This window comes from Haliotis rufescens, unplaced genomic scaffold (assembly GCF_023055435.1).
Source record: "Haliotis rufescens isolate VD_foot unplaced genomic scaffold, xgHalRufe1.0.p SCAF_9, whole genome shotgun sequence".
Taxonomy (NCBI): domain Eukaryota; kingdom Metazoa; phylum Mollusca; class Gastropoda; order Lepetellida; family Haliotidae; genus Haliotis; species Haliotis rufescens.
Window position 1 is genome coordinate 35,942,460 of NW_025964383.1, and position 27,157 is coordinate 35,969,616.

Consider the following 27,157-nt stretch of genomic DNA (forward strand, 5'->3'; position numbering starts at 1 on the left):
ATTTCCAACAAAATTACGTTTGAGATAGTTCAGATTTATTTTCAGAGACAAACTAGTTATTTCTGACACTGCTTCAAGACATACACGTACTATTATTATCTTTGAAGGAGAATCCGGGTTTTGCAAGGAATCCAGTGTATCTTTGTAAGTTAAACGTTAAAACTTAAAGCTTATTTTTGAATATTGTTATGTGGAAGATTTTTGTTTAGAAAAACAAAAACAAATCGCATCGCCAATATACTTACATGGCAGAAAACAAGGTTTAAACCTTGCTCCGTCTCCTGGAAGAAGACAGAGCTATAGATGAGGATACATCCGAACAGGATGAGGGTGTTGATATTTGGAGACGACAGCTTCACTATCCTGGAATGACATGGTTTTCATTTAAATCATGTTAATATTGTGTGAATGAAGCAAGAGTGAGTGAGAGAGTTAGTTCCAACGTCGCCACGAACATTATTTCAGTTACATCACTGCATATTGGATTCGAACCCCCAGATCCAGTTACTAACAGTAACGTGTGAGACCAGTGCTCCCCCATCCCTGCCCCTCATACGTAGGCATTTAGGGTATGCAATCTTATTCAGTAACATGAACTTTAAACTTGGGTTAGACCAGGCTGGGCGTCATCCTACCCGTTGCTCATAATATCAACCAGTGAAGAACCAGAGTAGAATAGGTCTTCAGCAACCAATGCTTGTCGTTAGAAACGTCAGGCTCGCTGACTTGGTTGATGCATGTCATCATATTCCAATTGCATTGATCAATGCTCATGGTATCAATCACTGGATTGTCTGGTCCAGACTCGATTATTTACAGACTGCCGTCATATAGCTGGAATATTGCTTAGTGCGGTGTCAAACAAACAAGCTCATAATACCCATAAGTGGATTATTCCGCCCAGGCTCGAATATTTATATAATTAAAATGTATCAAATATTGCTTTAATGCTAAGTGAGACGTTACACAGCAAGCAAAATCCACCATGCTGTCAATTGTGAAAAATAGGCAGTATTCTTTTTTCTTGACTCGCATATTTCTCAAGGACGTATATGTTTTATATATAGACACACAACCACTCAATGGTTATGCTGCTTTCCAGCGTTCTCGTTCCAATAGGCACATCGATTTCATTCAATTACAACAAAAAGCCCTCTTCTCTTATCCACATTTTACACCCAGTACACTTAATACTCCAGTCACACCGACATAGACGTTAGTTGATCTTGCAGAGCTGTATGTAGCGTGAAGCTCAACCGACGGTAAGAGCGCTAGCAGCTCCACATGGAGTACAACTGTACAGCCAAACGGCGTTAAATTCAATTACGTAAAACGTGCTTTGACGGCGGGCGACGAAATCCAGAAGAACAGGATCTTTACCGAAACACCCATGAGATGTTACAGGGTTACAGGACTTAATTTACAATGTAGATAATACACCCAAGTTCAGAAAGTGCGGCGTTTGTAGGGTGACCTACATTGGGTTGAGCTTCGAAAGGACATGATCAATCAGTCATTCAGTCAATCAGACACATTTGCCCAACACCGATCATTAGTCAAGTCTTTTTCAACAACGTAGATATCAGAGCGCTTATGGGTATAACACGTCTCTCCCCAAACCAAGATTCGTGTCAGCGTGTGATCCTCAGTAGTATTCTTTCAGCTCGGTAGCGTTATAAATCAAATGGGCTATCATTCCTGCTAATACGGTTTGGGACTTCAAGACGGGTGATCTGATTATAAAATTGAGTGGAAACTGATATCAAGCAAGCGTTTCGTCATCTTCTTTTAGAGAAACGTTACAAAGTCATGTGCTTGCTTGTGCAAATGATATGGCGTGTAGTTTATCACGCACATGTATGAATAAAGTTAGAGGAGGGCCTCACAGCATAAAAATGATTTTTTATTTTTTATTTTCCGGCAATTCAATCATACTTAGGTAGACTGGATAGTTTTTACACAATAAATATATTGAGTATTGTTATGAATAATGTGTATCAGTTTAGACGTAAAAGGAATAAGATTTATATACTCCCGGGGAAAAGAAAGTTCACAAGTCTGGAAGTATTGGATTTGACCAATTACAAATTTTATCAAAACGTTACTTGGCTGAAATCAGTCACCAAAACACAGCCAACGTAATGTCCAACACACAACTATAACACCCGTATCAAATACATCACCATCGAAAAATCCTTTCTTTTTTGTTTAAATTTTAGTCAAACATGGTTGTATCCTTTCTCCCGCGTGGCAGTTTAATTGAAGCCTATGTATCCTCTGTAAAATCGGATTAAAACTTTAAACAGACACGTTTTCGTAAATTGGAAATGTCAACAAGTTCATTGTCGGTGTGTGTTTGAGTGTCTGAACCTGTCCTGAACATCTCTGATTTAATGGGGAGCACGGGTGGCCCAGTCGTCTAAGGCGCCGCGATTCGCAGTGCAGAGTTGCGTCCTTTAGGCACGCAAGAAACCTATGATTGTGGGTTCGAATCCCGGTTCACCCCGTGTCAGCACCATACCCGTGCTCGTGGGTTTCACCAAAGTGGTAAACGTCTGAGACCTGCATCACTTCGGGCTTTCTTCCCACATTAAGCTGACGCGCCGTGATATAACTGGAACAATGTTAAAAGCGGCGTTAAACCCAACTCACTCTACCAAATAAGCGATGGAAAGAATGTCCACAACCACAACATTTAATTCTGACATGTGTTGAATTTGTATGCGCGCTTTTTCAAATGTACTGAGAGAAAAGCTTGTACTGTTAAAAGCGGCGTTAAACCCAACTCACTCACTCACCCTATGATTTAATGGGCTCGATGACATCAGGGATGCTTTTTGACTTCACGTTACGTTATTAATCATTAATAGCGTAAGGCGAAAACAAATACTAAATAAAATCATTGCAACTGTTTACACGTAATCTGCCCATGTGGTTGTCACGTACACATGGCATAAACACCACAGTCAGGTCTGTCAGGACAAACGTGTTGCGAGGAGGCAGAGTGAGATTCAATTTCCTCTCTCATTAACAGCTTGTCTCTCAAACTCTTATTGGATGTTAAGTGTGCTGAGAATCACGCGACCCCCGTTTCCTGAGTTAACCGACACGAGAGTCACTGTTTTTGCCCAATCTTTGAGAGTTAAGCTGAGAATCAATGGAAAAAGTAATACACTTGTGAATAGAGATGTACAGATGTAACATAGAGGCCTATGTCAGAAAAAACCGCTGCCATTCCTTTAAGCCCTTAAGATAGAGCTGCGCAGTGCGCATTTAACCTCCCTTGGATGTTTGGGAATTACCATTTTGTCTTTATTGTTAACTTTATGTGATTATAATGGTGACTTTTTAGTTTGCAAAGCACGTTTCAATGTATTTAATCAAAGATAATGAATGAAATAAAAGTCGTCTATCAAACCAATCTTTTTTGCGTGTGTAATACTTCTTCGAACGCCCGCTGGACCACTAAATATTATCAAGGATGAAGCTGTTGAGCAGATACATTGCCAGTGAACTTAATTCTAAGACCATGGATTGTACGCTCTGAAGATTCAAATCCAGTAATGCTGTCCGATGACGTTTTCGTCCGTAAGATAAATCACAACACGGATATATGTTGTTACACAAAACCCAAATACCTTGAAATTGAGTTTCAGTGGGAAACGTTTGGATTACATTGTAGGCTATCTCAAGTACCGACACAACAACGAAAAAACAAATATTGTTGATTTGTTTTTTTGTTGAACCCCACGCCCTTAACTCGCTATTTATCTAGATGTCTCTCTCCCCTTCACTCACACTCCTTGATCTCTAACTGTCTTTCAATGGGATTAATATTCATCTTTGCTATCGCGGCTTTACTTGATACGAGAAGGTAATATCTCTTGTTCAAAAGGCTTTCTTCCACTGTCTTCGGGGCACAAAGTTTTCTCGTTAAAAACAACCATATTTTACCCCAAACACATTTTCCGTTTCTCATAGAAACGAACTTTTGACAAATAATTATGATCCTAAATTTTGTTTATTCATTCTATTTATTAAAACACGATTTTTGTGTTCTGTGGTTTTATTACCACGCTCAATGGATTAGTTTGCACTCGATTGTCATTCTCAGCTCCATGGGGAGTATAAACCCAAGCTGCCTTGCCGTCACTGGACAGGTAACAGTCACATTACAATGGCATCATACCGGGTAATATCTTCTACTGCTGGGTACACAGAGACATAGTTCTCACTTGCCTAGAAGACATCACATGTTTTTTAAAGGAAATTGAATTGTTTCATAAATTTTGATTATTTTTTGTATATAAATAAATTCACTTTTATAATTGTAGTATGAATCAATAACTGAGATTGTTAGTGGCTATATCCTCGAAGGGGGTTGAATTAGTGTACAGTTATGGTCCCCCTGAGATGGTATGTAAGACCACGTCTTTCAATGTATTTATTTATTTCTGCCACTTTTTTAATCGTAGTATATGTGTTCTTTTAATCTGGCTAAATTTGTCATTAATCACCAACATCTGAAGGGATGATGTAAATCCGGCTGAGGTCCATGCAGGTAGCAAAAGTACTGTAAGTCCCCATGGACCCTAGCATGGTGATCTACCTTCAGCTGCCGGCGAACTGTAGCCCTTTTTTATATTGTACTGTTTCATTTAGTGATGTCTTTTTATGGTTGAATGCTAGTTTTAAACATTAATCTGTGATATTCTAGTAGTTTTACTGTTTTATTTAGTTTAAATATATGTATTCCAAATGTATGACCTCTCGTCACGATATGGCTAAAATACTGCCGAAGTGACGTTGAAACATAACTCACTCACTCACTACATGTGTTTCAGTGTGGAGCAGGCCCGAAGACCGGTCAAGCTGATTTGTGAACTCTGCGAGGATAGCCTACAGGTTTAACGGATTATGTCCCAAGTTTACACATTCTTGAAGTTTCGAGCCTCCAGATCTCAACGTCATGTGTAGAGATATTCCGTAATGGCGAGTCGGTTTTTCCATACATTAACCAGTCACCAACAATCAAATTATTGTAAACAATTAAAACAACGGAACAATAGGCCAGATTATCCAAAATGGGCATAAAGCAAAACAAATTTTCTCATGGACACAAGAAACAATTTCACTGATGGCAACCATCCCGTGAGTACATGTATACATATACGGGGAATCCAAATGAGGATGTTTGATTTCCTTTGCATGGTGTTTCATGCCGCACACAGCGATATGAAGATCTGGGTTAGAATAAGTCTTCAGCAAGCCATGCTTGCCGAAAAAGGCGACTGTGCTTGTCGTAAGAGGCGATTAACGGGATCGGATGGTCAGGCTCGCTGACTTGGTTGATGCATGTTATCGTACCCAAATTACGTGGATCGATGTTCATGATGTCAATCACTGGATTGTCTGGTCCAGACTCGATTATTAGCTCACCGGGTCCGAAGGACCAAGGTGAGCTCATGCCATACCGTGGCGTCCGTCGTCCGTACGTCAACAATTTATTCAAACGACTTCTTCTGAACCACATATTGGAAATTAACGACATTTGACTGGAAGCATCCCCAGGGGATTCAAAATTGTACAAAAGGTGGGGTTGACTCCCCAAGGGGCTGAGTGGCGGGGCTAAATAGGGGTAATTTCGCAATATTGCATTAAACGACTTCTTCTCTGAAACTAAGAGATGGACATCAACCATAAGTTGGAAGTATTCCCAGGTGGTGAGAATTCATAATTGTACAAATGGAGGAGCTGCCCCCCCCCCCCAACCAGACTGAGGGGCGATGCTAAAAAGAGTTTATAACTTGGACACAGTTAAGAAGTTAGGATCACCACCGTATAACCCATATGTACAATTTCTGAGTATAATGTGAGGAATTCACATATGCTGCCAGGACTGGCCCTTCTGTCCATCTGTTCGGCACTCCCAAAGGAGTTGGAACCTTGAATATAACGTGCAAACCGATATTATCCCCACCCTATAATAAACAGATACATTGTATACATTTGTTTGTTATGAAGAGAATAATACATTTATGCATACATTTGTTTGTTATGAAGAGAATAATACATTTATGCCAACAGGATTCGCCCTGGGGTCCAGCCTTGCCTCTTGAAACTTAGATCCTGGATCATAACATGCAAACGGTTCAGATCTTTATGCTACATTTGTATCTAGAGAAATACACGTTCATGCTGTCAGATTTGCCATCCACCTATTTTAAATGCTGACAGAGTCAAAATTACGAAATATTTGCAGTTTATATACATGTACAATGCAAATGTATATTTTGACATGATTGCGTAAATATCCAGGTGAGCGATACCGACCGCCCTCATATAGCTGGAATATTGCTGAGTGCGGCGTTAAACAACAAACAAACAAACAAAACTCAGCGATATTCCAACATTATGACGGCAAGCTGTAAATAACTTTCTGGACCAGAAACTCCAGTGATTGACATCACATCATTGACATTGACAGCAACGATACACGCTGTCGGTGTACGAAGTGACATCATCAACAGTCAGCGAGCCTGACCACCCATCCATCCTTTTAGTAGCATCTTAAGACCGACAGAGGTTAATTACTGGGGCCAGTTCTAATCCAGGACTCCCATAGGGGCAAGGAATCGTTGATGTAATATATGTTCACCTGGCTTCTCGATGTCTGATGTTAAAGATGAGGCAGCAGATGACGAGGACGATGCCGGCTGAGGCGAGGACGGACAGGGAGATGTAGAGGTCCATACTGATGAACTCAGGCGAGAGGATGAGCAGCGTGCTATCTCGGGGGAAGTATCTACCTGGCGGAATAGGACACTGTTAGACGACAATGTTAGACGACAATGTTAGACGACAATGTTAGAAGACAATGTTAATAGAACAGTGTTCGAGGGCACTGTTAGACGACAATGTTAGACGACAATGCTATAGACGACAATGTTAGAAGACAATGTTAGACGACAATGTTAGAAGACAATGTTAGACGACAATGCTAGACGACAATGTTAGAAGACAATGTTAATAGAACAGTGTTCGAGGGAACTGTTAGACGACAATGTTAGAAGACAATGTTAGACGACAATGTTAGACGACAATGTAAGACGACAATGTTAGACGACAATGTTAACAGAACAGTGTTCGCGGGCACTGTTAGACGACAGTTAGAAGACAATGTTAGAAGACAATGTTAGAAGACAATGTTAGGCGACAATGTTAGACGACAATGCTAGACGACAATGTTAGACGACAATGTTAACAGAACAGTGTTCGAGGGCACTGTTAGACGACAGTTAGAAGACAATGTAAGACGACAATGTTCGCGGGCACTGTTAGGCGACAATGCTAGACGACACTGTTAGACGACACTGTTAGAAGACAATGTTATACGACAATGTTAACAGAACAGTGTTCGAGGGCACTGTTAGACGACAGTTAGAAGACAATGTTAGACGACAATGTTCGAGGGCACTGTTAGGCAACAATGTTAGGCGACACTGTTAGACGACAATATAAGACAACACTGTTAGACGACAATGTTAGACGACACTGTTAAACGACAATCTCATACAGCGCTGTTGGGCGACATTGTTAGACGGCACTGTTAGACGAATGTGTTAGACGACACTGTTAAACGACAATGTCATACAGCGCTGTTGGGCGACATTGTTAGACGGCACTGTTAGACGAATATGTTAGACGACACTGTTATACGACAATATGCATGTCATACAGCGCTGTTGGGCGACATTGTTAGACGGCACTGTTAGACGAATATGTTTGACGGCACTGTAAATGGGCAATGTAAGACGGCACTGTTAGGTGATATTATAATTTCAAAAGGAACAGAGAAGACGACAAAGGCCATAGAGTTACGGGGAGTTATGAGTTAGCTACCCGAATGTATGAGTGTGTGAGTGTGTGAGTGTGTGAGTGTGTGAGTGAGTGAGATGGGTTTTTACGCTTTGAACAGTATTTGTAATAATACGGCCGCTGTGGTTGAAGTGAGGCATGTCTCAGACATTTACCACTTTGATGAAACCCATGAGTATGGTGCTGACAAACCTAGAAACATAATCGGAGAGAACGGGGATTCAAACCCACGATCACATGTTTTTAGCGTGCTCAAGGGACGCAACACTGCACACCATGCGTACGAATACATATTATGTTTGTTTGTTGTTTAACGCCGCACTCAGAAATATTCCAGCTATATGACGGCGAGGATACATTTTAAGGTTTCATATTAAGGTTTCAGAGACCCATCAAATGAAAGTTATTTCTTGATAAAGAGATTAATCTGTTGCTTTTGTGCGAAAGCCGCCTTTTCAAACAGACATTCACTTGTAAACACGTTCATACGGTACAGCAAACCTAGACAGTAGAAACGTGATTGCTCTCGCGTGTTAATTGACAGGCAGACATGCCCCCGAGCACTGCTTCCTAAGAAATGAAATAGGCTTTGAAAACGCGTCTTTGCTCGTTGTGTGTGGTCACCAAGTACACCATACGCCCTCACTTAAAGGTTCCAGCAATTCGTCTTTGTCCGCCAACATGAAGTTGTTGCCATAATAGAATCAGGACCGGATCATACACCACGCATGCTAGATGTAGATGTGTTGTTATACCTTGGCATATGGTTGTGACGGGTGTCGCAGGTATGAGCCGGTACGTTCAATCTTTTCGCGAACACCTTGCATTATCACTATTTGATAGTGGTTCTTAAAAACATGCTTATGATATAGTTAGAATTGTACAATGGACAATGCTTTTGATTTCTTGTAATTATGAAATGGTTTTATCGCTTTTATTTGTTTGTTTGTTGTTTAATGCCACACTCAGCAATATTCCAGCTATATGACGGCGGTCTGTAAATAATCGAGTCTGGACCAGACAGTCCAGAGATTGACATCATGTGTATCGATCCACGCAATTTGGAAACGATGACATGCATCAACCAAGATCATGTTCAAGATCATTTATTAACTTTTGAAACATTTCGTACAAGCTCTAAACCCTAAAAATATGATCTTGGTGACTACTCCTTTCAGACTACGAACACATTGCCGAAGAACAGATGCACGGACATTCAGAGGGATAAACATGCAACGTAAAAGACTCAACGCCCACTCTTTAGACAATTTACAAAATACCATATATTTTTTTGACAGGATTCTATTTTTTCAGATTCGACGTAGAGATGTACTGCTAGGTGATGCTTATCACGACGCCCATTTTGAGCACTGGCATCAGCTCGATGAGCACTGACCTTTATGTCCAAAGTAGGGCTTCTCAATGATCATCATCTTGTCTCTGTCAGGGTAGTAGACAGCTGTCATGTGCATAACTCCGTCTGAAACGTTATTCGCATTTGCTGCATATAAATGTACTCCTCCCTGGTGAATAGTATCACTTTAAACATTCAAAGAACCATTACATACATCAGTGGTCCTATAGCCTATACCTTAATGTAGATATACATGTAAGATCGCTTGAGTGATGCTAAAGTATGCATCTTCATCAGAGTGCTGACATTTGACATATGATAGCGTCTCTGATTACTGTTTTCGAAAATGCAAACTCAATTGACAATACTACACACTGACACTGGTTGAAATATCCGTGACATGTTTGACAATAATAGCAATCAACGATCAACATTACCTATCATTTGATCAACTTTCAACAGCGTGACCAAGTCCCCACTCTCATCAAAACGGATCTTTCCTTTCAGGCCGCCAAATGAAAGATTCCTAAAGCTTTCGTAGATGGTTCGACCAGTGAGCCAGTTATCGTAGTTGAAGGAGCCAAGGCTGTCCCCTGTAAGTGATGACAATAGACAGCGTGATATAAATGGAGACTACTACACGAGTTCTCGTTTGGTATCATTTTACAAAACGAGAGGACATTCTACGGCACATAATGAGAGACGTCAAGAGATGACACTTAAGAAATCACGAGTTTTGTAATGGTATCCAACGAGTGTGGTGTTTTAGTATTATACGTGTTTTGACATTTCTTTGCATCGGCAACGATCAACATCTTTATTTCATTTTTACCTCGTGCTTTTTGGGGGTTAACGCCATGCTCAGCAATGTTCCAGCTATAAGACGTCAGTCTGCAAACAATCATTTCAGGACCAGACAATCCATTGATTGGGATACGATGTCAAAGTCACTGAGCCCCACCACCCAATGCATTGAATCACCGATTACGACCAGCATTGACTGCTGGTGACCTTAGATCTGATCCAGATGTAACGGGTGTAACTGATGATATTGACCTATATTGATAGGTGTGTGTAGGCAAAACTACGGAAGCCTTTTGGAGCCATTTGTTTTTTTATAATTTTCTTCGATACTATCTTGAAATTTCAAGATACTAAGTTGAAATTTCAAGATACTAAGTTGAAATTTCAAGATAATAAGTTGAAATTTCAAGATAATAAGTTAACATCCTAAGATGTAAAAGTACGTGAATAAGTGTGTGATCTTGAAATATCAAGATCCTACGGAAACCTTTTAGGGCCATTGTTTTTTATAAAAAAAATTATACTATCTTGAAATTTCAAGATACTAAGTTGAAATTTGAAGATACTATCTTAAAATTTCAACTTCTATATCTTGAAATTTCAACATGGTATCTTGAAATTTCAAGATAGTATCGAAATAAAAACAAAAACAAATAGCCCTAAAAGGTTTCCGTACAAAACTGTAAGAACACCTAAAAAGTAAAAATCTCTGCTCTTTGAATCACGGCCGTACAAATGTTCATTTACAACGCCGGAATACCCGCTGAACAACCACCATGTTCGGTTTTCGGTTTTCTATGTTGATAAAATGAAATCACTGTTATGGCAAAGAGTTTCATGAGAATTGTACCACAATAAAGGGAGGAAGTGAAATGATATCAACAAACCCCAATTTGCTCAGATGCACACTACTGCCTAGAAGTTCATTCCCTTTAAAAACAAGCGAATCGCGTGACGCAACCCGTTGGTCGTTAAAGTACTCATGGAAATGAAAAAAACCCTTTATTTTGCTGGATTTAATAATCGACACAAAGCATTACGTAGATGTAAATACGAAATAACAAAACAACTGGAAAAGTACTAGTCTGGATTTGCTAGTTTTATCTCAGTGCTCAATACAAAATGTAGTTTACAGGAGGTAATCTGTAGGCACTTTCAACATTCAAAAATAAAACTCATCCCAAATTGGCATGGCAGAAACAGGCTATGGGCATTATGCAAATTAGCCTGGAAAAAAAGTGATCAAAACAACAATAAAAATAACAGCTATGTTTATGTACATAATAATAATAACATGTAAGTTGTTGTTTGAGAAGGGAATTTGTTACTTTTACGTTCTGATATTTTGACGATGATTCACTATCCCACAATGCCACTCACAAATCACTAACCACTGACAAATCACATGCACGTGGGTTTCAAGCACCTGTTTTCACCTGTCCTCATGGTGTCATAGGTCATGGACATTCACCTTGATCTACTAACACCTGGTTATGCTCAGTTTCAGAATATTCTGTTTTGTTCATATTTTTACACACATTTACGTGTAAAAAGACATAAAAACCTTTGATACGCTGTATTTGTGCCAAGGCCAAATTAGTACTAATTTAGTTGTTTGAATATTTATATATTTTGTATATTAACTGCATTTATTTAAAATCTGTGATAAAAAAAGAAGTTTTTTTCATTTCCGTGAGTACTTTAGTGTGTAACCTGTCCGCTATGCGTGTTACCTTCCATCTTAACGCGTGAAAGGGGAATGAACTTCTAGTCAAGGCAGAACTCTATTGAGCTGGTGACAGCTGCACACGCTGAAGACGTCACAGTGACTGTCACATAAGAACAGATGACTATGTGATGATTTGTTTGTTTGTTTGTTGATTAACGCGGCACTCAGCAATATTCCTTTAGTGACAGCGGTCTGTAAATAATCGAGTTTGGACCAGACAATCCAGTGATTGACATCATGAGCATCGATCACCGCAATTGGGATACGATTTCATGCATCAACCAAGTCAGCGAGCCTGACAACCCGATCCCGACAATCTATTTATATTGCAATCTTTATGTTTCAAATATATATGTAAACCTAGGGGTCGCTTTTATGTGCATTTGTAGATTTTTAAAAAGCTTTCGATTATGTGGATAGAGAAAAAAAATTATATTTACTTCTTACCATAGGATGTCATGGGAAATTGTTTCTAGTTCTAAAAAATATGTATTCATCGGTAAAGGCTTGTATCTAAACACAATCTGGTAGAACACAGTGCTTCTTAACATTTAGTGTTGTACGCCAGGGATGTATATTAAGTCCAGTTTTGTTTATGTTATTCATTTATGATTGTTTGTTTGTTTGTTTGTTGTTTAACGCCGCACTCAGCTATATTCCAGCTACATAGTTGTAAATGACGGCGGTCTGAAAATAATCGAGTCTGGACCAGACAATCCAGTGATTAATATCATGAGCATCGATCTATGCAATTGGGTTCGATGACATGCATCAACCAAGTCAGCGAACCTGACCACCCGATCCCGTTCGTCGCCTTTTACGACAAGCATAGTCGCCTTTTACGGCAAGCATTGGTTGATGAAGACCTATTCTACCCCGGAATCTTCACGGCTCTTTTCATTCATGAGCTCGTGACAGAAATATATAACGAATGTCATCATGGTGTGTTTGTCACACAAGATATTAGAATTTAATGCGACTTCTATTTGCTGATGATATTATTATGTTTTCATACTCTGTTAATGGTCTACAGGAACAATTGTTTTAAGAAATGGAGGTATCATTGCCAAAAATGAAAAATGGACATATAGTAATATCGCCTAAGAATTTTTACTCACTATAAATATTTAGGCTTGACGCTATCATCTTAACTATCATAGTCAGTTGCGTGCAGTCAACTAGCATCGCAAGCATCAAAAGCAATTATACCTATCTATAATTTGTTCAAACAAAATACACATGTATCCTTTTCTACAGCTTGTACTATATTTGACGGCAAAATAGCGCCAATCTTGCTGTATGGAGCAGAAATATGGGGCGCAAAATATAATGACTCTATTGAAAAAGTTCATGTTTCCTACTTAAGGCGCTTTTTAATCTTTGGAAAATATGCTTCTAACAAAGCTATTTTAGATGAAACAGGACGTTATCCCATTCATGTATGAATTCATTCAACTTCGAATGACAAAATATTGGTTAAAAAAATGAGGATGGAGCCGCAAAGATATCCTTACCAATGTTAGAAACTACTGAAAGCTCTTGATTCCTTTGTGTGGATATCCCAAGATGTAGGGATACACATTTGTTCTTATAATGTTTTAAACAAAGGTTACAATTTATGTATAGTCAAAACTGGCACGATAGTATATCTTCTCGTTTCCTTAGCCATTACAAGGATATCAAGTCTGTTTTTGAACCAGAGAAGTATATAAGTATGTTAGATGATAAATCGCTTGTTAGGGCATTAAGTAAATTCAGAGTGTCATTACACAATTTAAATATAAAAAATAAGAATATATTTTTAAAAATTCACGGAACAATTGAAATATATCTTCCTGTTTATGTGAATTACGTGCACTGTGTTATAATGACCCGAATACCTGCTAACAATAGATTCATTGCATGTTAAGCTTGTGGTACGAGACGTCTGAACATATGGGGCTCGGTGACTTGGTGATTGGTGTTACTGTACCCAACGACGTGGGACGTTGCACATAATGTCACTGGTTTGTCTGGTCAGATTTCATTACCGTTAGTATGACATGCTACAGCTGGACTATTGCTGAGTGGGGCCTTCCAACAAACAAACGCATAAATGACACCATTCCGGGCTAATATTTTCATCTAGACTGTAGGTCGCCAAGAGCATTATCTTACAACACTCAAAGGCGGTGGGATAGCCTTGTGGTTAAATGACCCGGGTTCGATTCCCCCCATGTACAATGTGTGAAGCCCATTTCTGGTGTTCCCCGAACAGAGATATTGCGTGAATATTGCTAAAGCGGCGTAAAACAATATTCATAATACTCACTCACTCTGATTGTAAAAAGTAATTGATGAAATGTTGTGTCTATATTTTACGAATCAAAAGAAAACCAATGTTAGAAATGTGCTTCGACGTTATCGTCCCCTGAATGACACTTGACAAGATACATAAAAGGCGAGTCAATCTTAAGCAAAATCAATTGATAAAATTACCCCTTTGCACGAGTCTCTTTTCTGCCATGTCTAATGCCAGAGCGAGAGCCCAGACCGAGTCATACGCCTGGGCGGCTGTCTTCTGACCATGGTCCGACCGATTGGCGTTGCGTATCCGAAATGATTCGAGAAAGTCAAAACCGCTAATCTGAGCTGCATCCGTGGCTTTTGAGCGTAGAATGAACGTCTCCCCAACTCGGAAGTGACCATTGATGGCCTTAAGTAATTGCTGCTTGCTACATCCGGAAGTATCGTAGGCCTTCTCCCACCATCTGTCATCGAACCAGCCCAAAATAAACCACACGTATTTCGGCCCATATAACCCTTGCTTGTATATCTGAAATGAAAGTGAAGACAAACCAAAAGTAATCAGCACATCGTCGATGCAGCACGGATGGCCCTAATGGCTTATCCTAAAAATAAAATGGGTCATTGGTGTACATGTACGCCCGCTCTTAAAACATCGAAGCTGCGGGATATTCTCGTTTCTGTGCTTTTGGTTAATGTAAGTGAGTTGGGTTTAACGCCGCTTTTAACAGTATTCCAGTTTTATCACGGCGTGTCAGCTTAATGTGGGAGGAGAGCCCGAAGTGATGCAGGTCTCAGACGTTTACCACTTCGGTGAAACCCACGAGCACGGATATGGTGCTGACAAACCTAGAAACATAATCGGGGGAACCAGGATTCGAACCCACAATCATAGGTTTCTGGCATGCCCATTTGGTTAATGTACAACATTTACATAGTATACATGTGTGTTAATTGGAAGTGGTTATGCAATAAGTAAAATAGATAAATTAAGTTTTCTGTTTGAAAGACACGACAGTCATTATGAATAACATGTGACAACGTTGTCTAGAATTGTATTATTGAGACACTGGCAGCTTGGTAGTTTGGAACACCATCAATGGTAGTTTGGGAATGACAGTTGCTATTCTGGAATAGGTCTGGCGTGTTGAAGATACTGCTTTTGTTCGTAAGGAATCCCATAAGGGCGGCGACGCAATTATTTATTATCTTGAAAATCAAGTTTTTATCTTGAAATGATTTTTTTTAACAATTCACGTTCCTTAAGCAACATCGCTTAAAACAGAAAGTGAAGCGTTGGGAGGTTCTAAATCATTTGCTGAATACAGTTTATCTTGAAGTGTACAATTTATATCTCGAATTTCAGAGACAGCAATTTTAATTTTCAACTTATGTTTAATAAATTGTCAAGACTTTTTCTTGCATTTTTAGGATATTATCTTGAATGCTCCACTTTGTATCGTGATATTTCGAATAAGTATCATGTATTTTCAGACTAATAAAACAATGGCGTGGCCTTGAAAGACGTCTGTATTTTCCATATATCTTTTTCACAACACATTTACAATTGTTTAGGGCATCTGGTATGTCAAGAGAACAGTTCTTTTGGACACCTGAGACAAAATTGTTTATTTTATATAATTCAGATATATTTAAAAAATGGAATAATTGTGAAATTGTGATATTTGTCTGTGGGTAACGTAAAAGTGGTTGTAGCATCAAAAGCTGCTGTAGAATGTATATATCTTACCTCACAAAAGACGTTGAAAATCGTTTCTTCGTAAAAGCTAGCAAATATTATTCTTGCATCATGTTTCTGAAAAAAATACAAAAATAAGAATAACAAGTACTTTGTTTCCCGTGAAGATCCGGGGTAGATTATGTCTTCAGCAACCCATGTTTGCCGTAAAAGGCGACTATGCTTGTCGTAAGAGGCGAATAACGGGATCGGATGGTCAGGCTCGCTGACTTGGTGGAAGCATGTAATCGATCTCAATTGCGTGGATCGATGCTCATGGTATCAATCACTGGATTGTCAGGCCCAGACTCGATTATTTACAGACCGCCGTCATATAGCTGGAATATTGCTGTGCGGCGTTAAACAACAAACCAACCAACCAACTCAGCTTTTCCTCACACATAGAATCATTCACTTCCTTAAAAAGAAGTTAGTTGGATGTTAATGATAACATCCCTTCCTGTAATAATATCCTGAATCCCGGTAGTTTCAAACATTAATTACATTAAAAATTATGCTGAAAATGAATGTACAGTCATGTGCGGTTATAATGCCACCCTGGATATAATGCCATATACGAAAGGTGGCATTATAACCAGGCAGGACGTACTTGTTCTATGCTATCAACACATGATCACAGACACAATATCTATCATTGGAAGAAAAAATACTTTCCAAACATGCAAAAGACACGGAATAACTGCCCATTTAAAGTTTCCCAAAGTACAAAAACCGATCACCCACACGTATAATAAGGAATACAATCATGTATCGGGTTTCAAAGAAAACTTCCTTCCCTTCAAGACCATCGACAAATCTCTAGACAGTTCCACAACCTTAAAACATGTCCATCTTTCCAAGATTTTGAAATATGGTAGTTTCGTTTGTACATAACTTACTTCCGGGTTAGAATAGGTCTTCAGCAACCCATACTTGCCGTAAAAGGCGACTATGCTTGTCGTAAAAAGCGACGAACGGGATCGGGTGGTCAGGCTCGCTGACTTGGTTGATGCATGTCATCGATCCCAATTGCGTGGATCGATGCTCATGACGTCAATCACTGGATTGTCTGGCCCAAACTAGATTATTTTACAGACCGCCGTCATATAGCTGGAATATTGCTGAGTGCGGCGTTAAACAACAAACCAACCAACCAACATAACTTACTTCCAAGAGGAAACTTTGTAAATGTGTGGAGAGTGATCACATTTGTCCAGCAGTTAATCATACAATAAACACTCGACCAGAAACTAGTAATTGGTAAATTAAGATCAATGCGCCTTAACGTGCCCACTCCGTTAGCATGTATCGACAGGGTTCTGCAGCACTTTTATCCTTTTGTTTTAGTTATTGATTGTTCCCAACACAGTCCTATTCAGAAAGACGAGGGATCTAGCTGCAGGTTGACAGCGCTTGCACCGACCTCTACGTTCAGACGCCAGCTTGGAGATGAACTCGAGTCCCCGCTTTACAATAAAACAAATAGCAACGCTCTATCAATCTTCGCTAAATGTGACATTTAGAATTATTTCTTTCATTTTCCGTGGGAATTCAACAATATATCAGCGGAAATTAAATGTACCTCCGCGCCCTCTCTGCCCTGTCACTTTATGGATGAAGTATTAACGTGCAAGTTTCATGGGTATATACAACTTGGCAGAATTGGACAGATCGTATAACATCGTTTATGCAAATGTCGTATTCAAAACATCGAAAACGGCGCACTTTTAGTCCTGTGTATCAATTTCAATGGCTGAAACGAAAATACAACGGAGGTGGAGATAGAGGCCCTATATATGGTCATGGTGAGGGTGATTTCCTCCAAAATTACGCGCTTGATTGCACAAGCCCAACCCTCCTAGCAAGCGAATCTCCGTTTATGGTCAAGTTAGTCTGCATACTTTCTCAGCGAAAGCAAACCTATTCTTCGCCCTTTTTAATCCTTAGACCTTATCCTATCCACAATAAAAACATTTAAAAAAAAATTGTTCTCTTTCTTTCAGCAACGGAAATGTGACAAAGGCCTTTAATATCACAAATTTGGTTTACTATTCTGTGCGAAAGTGTGCGAAACATGCCATTTCTTCAATTGCGATTATTGTTCACGTTTCGTTACTTTCATTTCTTTTGTTGTGAGACTTTCCTTTGTTTAAAATCTGGTGATCTGTGTGTAAACGGATGAAGCATCGATCGTATCTCCTTCGTTCCTGTTTGCCGTATCGCAAACCCAAATCGATCATAATTTGCCAACTCTGACAGTGACGATCGTTTTCGAGTTTTCATGGAGTGAGTGAGTGAGTTGGGTTTAACGCCGCTTTTAACAGTATTACAGTTATATCATGGCGTGACACTTAATGTGGGAGGAAGGCCCGAAGTGACGCAGGTCTCAGACGTTAACCACTTCGGCAAAACCCACGGGCACGGGTATGGTGCTGACAAACCTAGAAACATAATTGGGGCGAACCGGGATTCGAACCCACAGTCTGATTTCTGGCGTGCCCAAGGGACGCAATTCTGCACAGCGAATAGACGACTGGGCCACCAGTGCCCCCGAGCTTTCATGGAATATCTCAGAAGGTGAATTAGTAATTTCGGTGGAAAAAGTAACAGTGAACCCCTATAATGTAATACATAAAAAGGTGAAAATATTTTTTTAAACATTCATTACCTTAACTTATTACCCAAAACACGATTGTGTTATTTGAGAAAAATCATCAGAGGGAGCCACCCTCTGTCCTAGACTGGTGTGCCTGTCCTAGAGCGCTTGCGCTCCTCGCCTGCAGCCGCTAGGGGCCGAAAGGCAGGGTACCAGTCTAGCTCCTTCCGACCTATTTCCCCATCCAGTATCCTGCGGTGAAACGTTGACCCATTTAACGGAATCTGCCTGTTGAGAGGGACGGGGACATACCACTATGCATATCACTATGCGGGAAACGTTCCGAGGTATTATCACTTTTGAAAATGTGAATAATTGACTTGTCAGCTACATAAGTTGTTTGTTTATTGTTTAACGCCGCACTCAGCAATATTCCAGCTATATGACGGCGGTCTGTAAAATAATCGAGTCTGGACCAGACAATCCAGTGATTAACATCATGAGCATCGATCCACGCATTTGAGATCGATGCCATGCATCAACCAAGTCAGCGAGCCTGACCACCCGATTCCGTAAGTCGTCCCTCACGACAAGCATAGTCGCCTTTTACGGCAAGCATGGGTTGCTGAAGATCTAGACCTGCTCTACTCCGGATCTTCACGGGTCGGCTTCATAAGTAAATAAGTAGCCATATTAGCATTGGGGAGGTGACTCTCATAGAGAAGTATGGTTCATGGTTAAAAAATACCCGCACTCACAACATTTTGCGTTTCAATTTTAACAATTAGCATGTTTCCACTGATTTTGTTCATTATCAAATAATATTAGAAGAATGTAACAAATACATTAAACAATAGTCATCAGAAAGATGACATATCCCCCCCCCCCCCCCCCCCCCCCCCGGCAGCTGTCTGTAAAGTAACCACTAGTAAATGTGCAATTCTCTATGTAATGAGTCAACAGTTGAATGTTCTTTAAGAAGCATACATTGTTTACCCACTGAATGGTTTGCGAATTCTGGCCCGGAAACGAACCCCATCCCCAATTGAGTCTATGTCCAACTTCATTCCTAATAAATTTAAAAAATTAAAATTAGAAAAATCCCAAAATATCAAAAGGCACCACTTAAGTATGTGCCTGATAGCGTTGCCAAGTTTCGATCAAATACACTGAATGGTTTTGGAATTCTAACCCGGAAACGAACCCCATCCCCAATTGAGTCTATGTCCAACTTCATTCCATAAAAAAATAAAATTAGAAAAATCCCAAAATATCAAAAGGCACCACTTCAGTACGTGCCTGATAGATTTGCCAAGTTTCGATCAAATACACCCAATGGTTTTGGAATTCTGCCCCGGAAAAGGAAATGATTACGGAGGGACAGACGGACGGACTGACAGACTGGCTTATCGCTATATCCCCCCGCATTATATGCCGGGGGGATAAAAAAATAATTATTAAAAATATTTACAACTTTACCAAGTTATATAACTGATTTTAAATCAGGCGGTGGTGTAGCCTAGTGGTTAAAGCGTTCGCTCGTCACGCCGAATACCCGGGTTCGATTCCCCACTTGGGTATAGTATGTGAAGCCCATTTCCGGTGTCCCCCGTCGTGATATTGCTGGAATATTTCTAAAAGCGGCGTAAAAACATACTCACTCACTCAACACCCATGTTAAATCAAGGTTACTCGACACGCCCCCACTAGCCACACTCTTGACATACATCGTTGTTGTTGCTTAAAGTGTTTAAAAGGTCGCCCTCTGTTTTAGCAATTTCGGCTCACCTGCCCCTCTTTGGAATCATGTGTGTGAGTAGGGTACAGAAATCTATTGGGAGTTTCAGTATCGAAAAAATATCTGTGTTTGTTTTGATATGATTTCACATTTTATTTCTGGAAATAGAATTTCTTTGGCTGCTCTTTTGAAAAACGTTCGAGTGGCTGACCATCTCTCTGTTAGAGGCGTAAGATGGCTACTTCAACTTTCCTTTCATTTGAGTATGTGTATGGCTCCGGGGTTGAATCACACATACACGGAATCGATACCGGTATTGCATACACAACACAGGTTTCCGCACAACTTATGAAACGATCGCGTGAATAATGTACCCTGCTGATGGTAATACCAAATCAGCTTGCAGGCCTAGACCGCCGTGCGAGTCAAGCTACACCTGGTTAGCGCTTTTAAGTTTCGTGTGGGTTGTACAAATACAGACCTAAAAATGCTCTTTTATTTAAGCGCAACAGCGCTAAGTTAACATTTTCACAATGTTTTCCACGTGCACGGTATTCGTATTGTCTGTCACGCAATTGGGATACGATGACATGCATCAACCAAGTCGGCGGGCCTGACCACCCGATCCCGTTAGTCGCCTTAACGACAAGCATAGCCACCTTTTACGGCAAGCATGAGTTGCTGAAGACCTATTCTACCCCGGAATCTTCACGAATGTGGAGAAGTCTATGGTAATATTGCAATATAATAACGATGAATGACATATACAGTATATGCGGCATTAGAAGTACGATGTATCCATTACTGTTTATTTGTTTGGTTGTTGTTTATAACGCCGTACTCGGAAATATTCCAGCTGTATGACGGCCTTTTACGGCATGCATGAGTTACTGAAGACCTATTCTACCCCGGATCTTCACGGGTAGCATCGTATTGTACATCACACTGGCTACTTAATGATGTAAGAAAAGTTTTTTTACCATTTTTCATGATACTTGCTCTTTAAATCTCTGAATTTTGTAGGAGCCGAACAGTTTGCATTTTGGATAATTTGCGGGTGATTTTTAGTATAATATATTGCAAGACGTGTTGGCAATATGGATTGCTATCAGGTCATGATTGAAATTGAAAGAATCTTGTTAAACGCTATAGTCAACATTATTCCAGCTATGTTACGGCGGCTTGTAAATGATCGAATCTGGACCAGGCAAACCCGTGACTGAAAAACACTGGCCATCACCTTCTGCGCCAATGTGACACGAAACCACACTGCTTGACTACACGCTACAATGTAATCCCCTCTGACGAAATGGAATAAAGGTTTTGGGACGTATTGCACTCCCATTCAATTTTTGTTTCAAATATTACGATGCATCTTTAACGATGTTACATAGATGTAAAACTGTCCTACAACGACAAACAAGACAAAACATAATTGCCGTTTGTATCGCTTCATCCTAGAGCTAGACGGGCTTAAACAGCTGCGTTGTGAACACAAAAACATACATGCAAACATCCTTAAGAATTTATGTCAATAAGTGGAATAAGATCATGTCACGCAGACCCTGTACAGTGCGTATAGATTTCAAAATGTCAGCAGAACCGTTTTTTATCGATACTACCTTAACAAAGATGCCATATTGCTTCAGGGTCTTCGTGTCTATTGGTGGAAGCAACACTCTCATTTAACCCACACTACTCAATTTCACAATCTAAGCCTTATCATTCACGGGGATATGTCACCCAGCACAGACAGCTGAGTGGCAATTCTGTCTAAATTGAACACCTGGTGTCATGAGTTTTATTACAGAAGCTCATTTGTATTGCCGTTTCGTGACTTCATTTCCGCGATTGAGACAGGCCAAGAGACAACCGTACTCGTCGGTATACGGAGTTTCATGATTCCATTGACGTTATTTCAGTGTAGGGAAACTAGTTGTCACGAAATCTATTCCAATATTTCTCGACATCGAAGTGTATTTTTTTACAACATAGGATTTGTTTTGTTTTTTTTGTTTGTCGTTTAACGCCACAATATTCAAGGTATATGACGGCGGTCTGTAAAATAATCCAGTGATTGACATCATGAACATCGATCCACGCAATTAGGATCGATGACATGTATCAACCAAGTCAGCGAGCCTGACCACCCGATCCCGTTAGTCGCCTTTTACGGCAACTATGGGTTGCTGAAGACCTATTCTACCCCGGATCTTCACGGGTCGGTCTGTAAAGAACTACCTCAGTAAGTCAGTCACAAAGATAGCGCGTCGTAATACATTGACATCAAGTACAAGACGTCAAAATTGCGATAAACGTGACGGGAGAGATTTCTAGAGTTGCTAATGAACCTGTGGCGGTTACATGTTTTAATCATCATTGATCAATTGGCCGATCATTGAAAGATGATTAAAGATGTGTCAAATAGATACCAAGGTAAACTCATAGATGGCTGTAGACTATCACTGTCAGCATAGACACGGATCGAGTCGCTAATACGATAGTTTGGATGTGCATTTCATCGTTTCAGTCGTAGCGAGGATATTCGTAAACGATATTGCAGTCAAACTTTCTGACGTTTCTCAATGTTTGCTGAAACGCTGAGTTCAAGATTAAAGGCTCTAATTATATAAATGATCAAAAACAGCGCTTATGTATTCGTGCTAGGGAACTCCCAGGGTTTTCCCCAGGAATGTGGAAGTAGTCCGTTAGTGTTTACGTCATTTCAAGAACACAGTCTCGTGAAAAACGTATGAACGTCAAATTGTGTCGTTCGGACACTTATGAACGTCAATTTCGCGGTCAGGGACCGACCACTCGTCCTATTGAAAAGCCGTATGTCGTGTGAACTTCAAATTAAAAAAAATATTACTTATTGAGCGTACGGCGCGATATATACATTGTATTTATGTTGCCAAATTTGGTGTCGCATCATATGCACGAAACATTTTTGCGTGTTACATTTTGTACCAGTCAGTAAGATCCGGGTAGAATAGGTCTTCGGCAACCTATGCTTGCCGTGAAAGGCGACTATGCTTGTCGTAAGAGGCGACTAACGGGATCGGGTGGTCAGGCTCGCTGACTTGGTTGATGCATGTCATCGATCCCAATTGCGTGGGATCCATCCTATAGCTGGAATATTGCTGAGAGTTAAACAACAAACAAACAAAAGAAGTGCATGTACAATTGAACAATCAGTAATATTCCAACTTTATAACAAGGCCCTATCAATTATCGAGTATGGTCGGGTACACCAGTGGTTCAAAACGATCCACCTCCTCGAAGTAGGATTTGGTTGGTTTGTTGTTTAACGCCGCACTCAGCAATATTCCAGCTATATGACGGCGGTCTGTAAATAATCGAGACTGGACCAGACAATCCAGGGATTAATATCATGAGCATCGATCCACACAATTGGGATCGATGACATGCATCAAACAAGTCAGGGAGCCTGACCACCCGATCCCGTTAGTCGCCTTTTTCGACAAGCAGTCACCTTTTACGGCAAGCATCGGTTGCTGAAGACGTATTCTACCCCGGATCTTCACGGGTCTCGAGGTCGAGGTAGGACACAACCAGCCATCCTGGCATTAAATATATATGTACGATATGTTCCAAGAACTACCTGAAACAATTATTTGTTCTCGGTTGGACATTTAGGATGCACGGACCCCCCTGGCCACCACACTGTTTGGTCCCTCCCCACAAGCATGAGGGTACATGGTACCTCTTCCGTCCTGGAGTAGGGTATAGAGTAAACGTGAACAAGCATTGGTACCCACACAACAGCGAAAGAAATGGGAAATCCATTGTTGAATTCCTTCATTCCGTTAACATTGCCCGTATAGAAAAACGATAAATGTTATTGAAAACAATGCATATGTAACCAAGACGTGAGAATGTTTTCTTTAGAATGAGGGTAATCTCACGAGACCTGCAATGATGCCAACACACACCCTTAAAATAACAGAAATTGGAATCGTATTTTATCCTGTCGCTGGATCCAACATGCATTCCAGTAACCAAATATCGATAAATACAATCAGGCAGTCACTGCCCCATCATGCAATTCAGTAACAAATATCGATTGATACATTCTAGCACGTGTCTTCAATTTGCTGCCAAAGGAGCGTTGACAAATATATAAGACCAGGTCTCTGTTTATATGTCTACACGTTAATTCAATCTGCAACTGACTTTCCAATAGTTGTGTTGTACACCCCGCACACTGTACACGGGGCAAGTAACGGTGATCAACACTCAACTTGCGTGTGGAGAAGCATATAAGGTAAGGGGCATAGAAACTATTGACAGAGCAAGGATCGAGAGACCTTGCTAAAGGCGAGAGAACACTTGATGAGCTGATACAGTTGGTGCATCCTTATCTTCGATTTCATGACGCCGGAGAAACGATTTTCGAGACCTAAGAGCGTGGAAGTGCCATGAAAACATTTAGGAGGGCGCAAATAGCGAACTAGAGCTTAGGCTAGGTTAGTGTAATTTTCGAGTGAGAAAAAATGCACCTCTTCTTCACGATTTTAACAAATTATTGTATATCATGTGTGTTAAAAAAATATAAGATGAGGTTTGAGTTTATTGCATCCTGTTTTTGTATCAAATGCACATTTTATCTCAGAAGGTTGAAGGTAGAAATAGATGGAATTTTTCCGAAGGGTCTGTTTCTGTTATATTTTTGTGAGTAGGGGACTCGGATTTTACGCCACCCAAATGACTCCACGACGTGTTGCGAACACGCTTTCAACATGAACACTTTTCGTTTAAATTACTATGGTTATATGAGATTATGTGCACAATAGTAATACGAAAGATTCGGTTGTTCTCGAACTTCCTTTGAGTAGTGTATATCCAACCGTCTCTTGCAATTTGATTAACAAGCCACTGTCATAAATATTCTGCCCGGCAGACTTTTGGGCCCGTCAAACCAGCGATTGAAAACGCAAGTAATGATCCACATCTTCGAGGCAGGATTACACAGCCGAAGACCCGGGTTCGATTCCCGCCATGGGTACAATGTCTGATTCCCCTTTCTGGTGTCCCCGCCATGATATTGCTGAAATATTGCTACAAGCGGGGTGAAACTATACTCACTCACGCTTGTCGTAAAAGGGGACTAACGGGATCGGGTGGTCAGTCTCGCTGACTTGGTTGATGCATGTCTTCGATCCCAATTGCGTGGATCGATGCTCATGATATCAATCACTGGATTGTCTGGTCCAGACGCGATTATTTACAGACCGCCGTCATATAGCTGGAATATTGCTGAGTGCGGTGTTAAACAACCAACGAACCAACCATGTCACTGAGCCAGACCATCCAAACGTCTTTCGTCGCCACATACAGGGTCCTGGAGACGTATTCTGATACAATGACTTTTTCCTCTCACTACCCCGTGTATTATGTATATTCAGAACCGATCTCCACAAATATAAAAACACAAACGTTGTCCTTGAATAAGAAATGCAATTTCTAATGATCTTGAGGTGTTAGAAGCGATTTCGTCATTAGTTCCTCAAAGCCCTAAACTCATTTCATACCATGGCCTCAAGGACATCCAGTCCAATACACACGTACAACTTCATATGTGACTTACCAAATCCAACATTTACTGCTAGTGCGAAAATGGAAACCATTCGTTATTATTAATACAATATATGGCTGAGTCATATAACTACAGAATGCAAAGTGACCTTGACAGTTACCTTGACTTTCATGAAGAAACTTTAAACTTAAAGTATCAGGATTGTTCAAGTAAAGGTAAATGAGAAACTGGCAACGAATAATGTACCAACTTTCACAATCGCATCAAAAACGGCCTGGAACTGAACAGGCCACTAATTTGTGATATGGTAGGATTTGACAAAATATACTCTGATGTCAAGATTCATACCTGCAGACTGTCGATGATGTACCATGTTTATGAAAGAGTTTAACATTGACCATGACCTTTGACTTATCTAGACCTAAACCTTTTCAAAGCATGTCAACATCAGGGAAAAAGAAAACGCGTGATATGTGATATGATGAAAGAAGCCATACCTGTATTATCCACTTCGTGACCACGACCTTTTGACCCGTGAAGATTCCGGGGTAGAATAGGTCCTTAAGCAACCGATGCTTGCCGTAAAAGGTGACTATGCTGGTCGTAAAAGGCGACTAACAGGATCGGGTGGTCAGTCTCGCTGACTTGGTTGATGCATGTCATCGATCCCAATTGCGTGGATCGATGCTCATGATATTAATCACTGGATTGTCTGGTCCAGACTCGATTATTTACAGGCCGCCGTCATATAGCTGGTATATTGCGGAGTGCGGCGTTAAACAACAAACCAACCAACCTACCTTTTGACCTTCTCAAGATATTTGCCAAAAGAAATTTCCATGTCCATAGCAGTGTAGCCTCTTATTTCAATAATCAGGAACAGGAGGACAATCGCCGATGGCAGCTAGTGGGACTGAATAATAATTATAAAAAAGTATACCTTTAGGTTTTCTATTTTCCTTGCCGGATCTTCATTGAAGACTTCCATAGTAAGCATGTGTATATTTTCCTTGTCCATCCGAACAGCCAGATCATCGACAAGCTGCAACAGCAACATGTACATGGTATCAATATGTCGGGTCAGCTGATATTCTGGAAGAGGTCTCTTTTGTTGTTAAACTGAATTTGTCACATATATTTACACACAAGATACTTCACATTTGCTGCTCGTGATCGATTATCGTGGGTTCGCCGTCTTGTTCATCACTACTGGAATCATGATCATAGTAAACATTATTATTATTATTATTTACAGATCAAAATAACAAATCGACAACTTGGTACTTGACAGCGTGACATTTCAAAAACGAGATCCGCATATTTGCCAAGTTTTTCCTGAATCTTGTCAATCACATTATTATTATTATGATTATCAGATTAAAATAAAAATGCAGCAAAGAGGGTGTGGGTGATCATGGCACAGTCAGGCTGGTTAGGCTCATCATCAGCTCAGGGCCCTTGCCCCCTCTACACG

At 40.3% G+C, this 27,157-nt stretch overlaps 1 protein-coding gene across 1 annotated transcript in view; it reads right to left on the minus strand.

The window, feature by feature from the left end:
* Positions 1 to 27,157, minus strand: part of LOC124113167 (gamma-aminobutyric acid type B receptor subunit 1-like) — a 75,537-nt gene that overhangs the window by 16,331 nt on the left and 32,049 nt on the right. Inside the window, exons 4-10 of the mRNA XM_046473420.2 lie at positions 26,624 to 26,725; positions 15,802 to 15,867; positions 14,244 to 14,580; positions 9,670 to 9,825; positions 9,275 to 9,358; positions 6,659 to 6,809; positions 246 to 363 (exon numbers count right to left, since the gene is read on the minus strand). Of these exons, the coding sequence (XP_046329376.1) occupies positions 246 to 363; positions 6,659 to 6,809; positions 9,275 to 9,358; positions 9,670 to 9,825; positions 14,244 to 14,580; positions 15,802 to 15,867; positions 26,624 to 26,725 (1,014 nt within the window). The remainder of the gene's footprint in view (positions 1 to 245; positions 364 to 6,658; positions 6,810 to 9,274; positions 9,359 to 9,669; positions 9,826 to 14,243; positions 14,581 to 15,801; positions 15,868 to 26,623; positions 26,726 to 27,157) is intronic.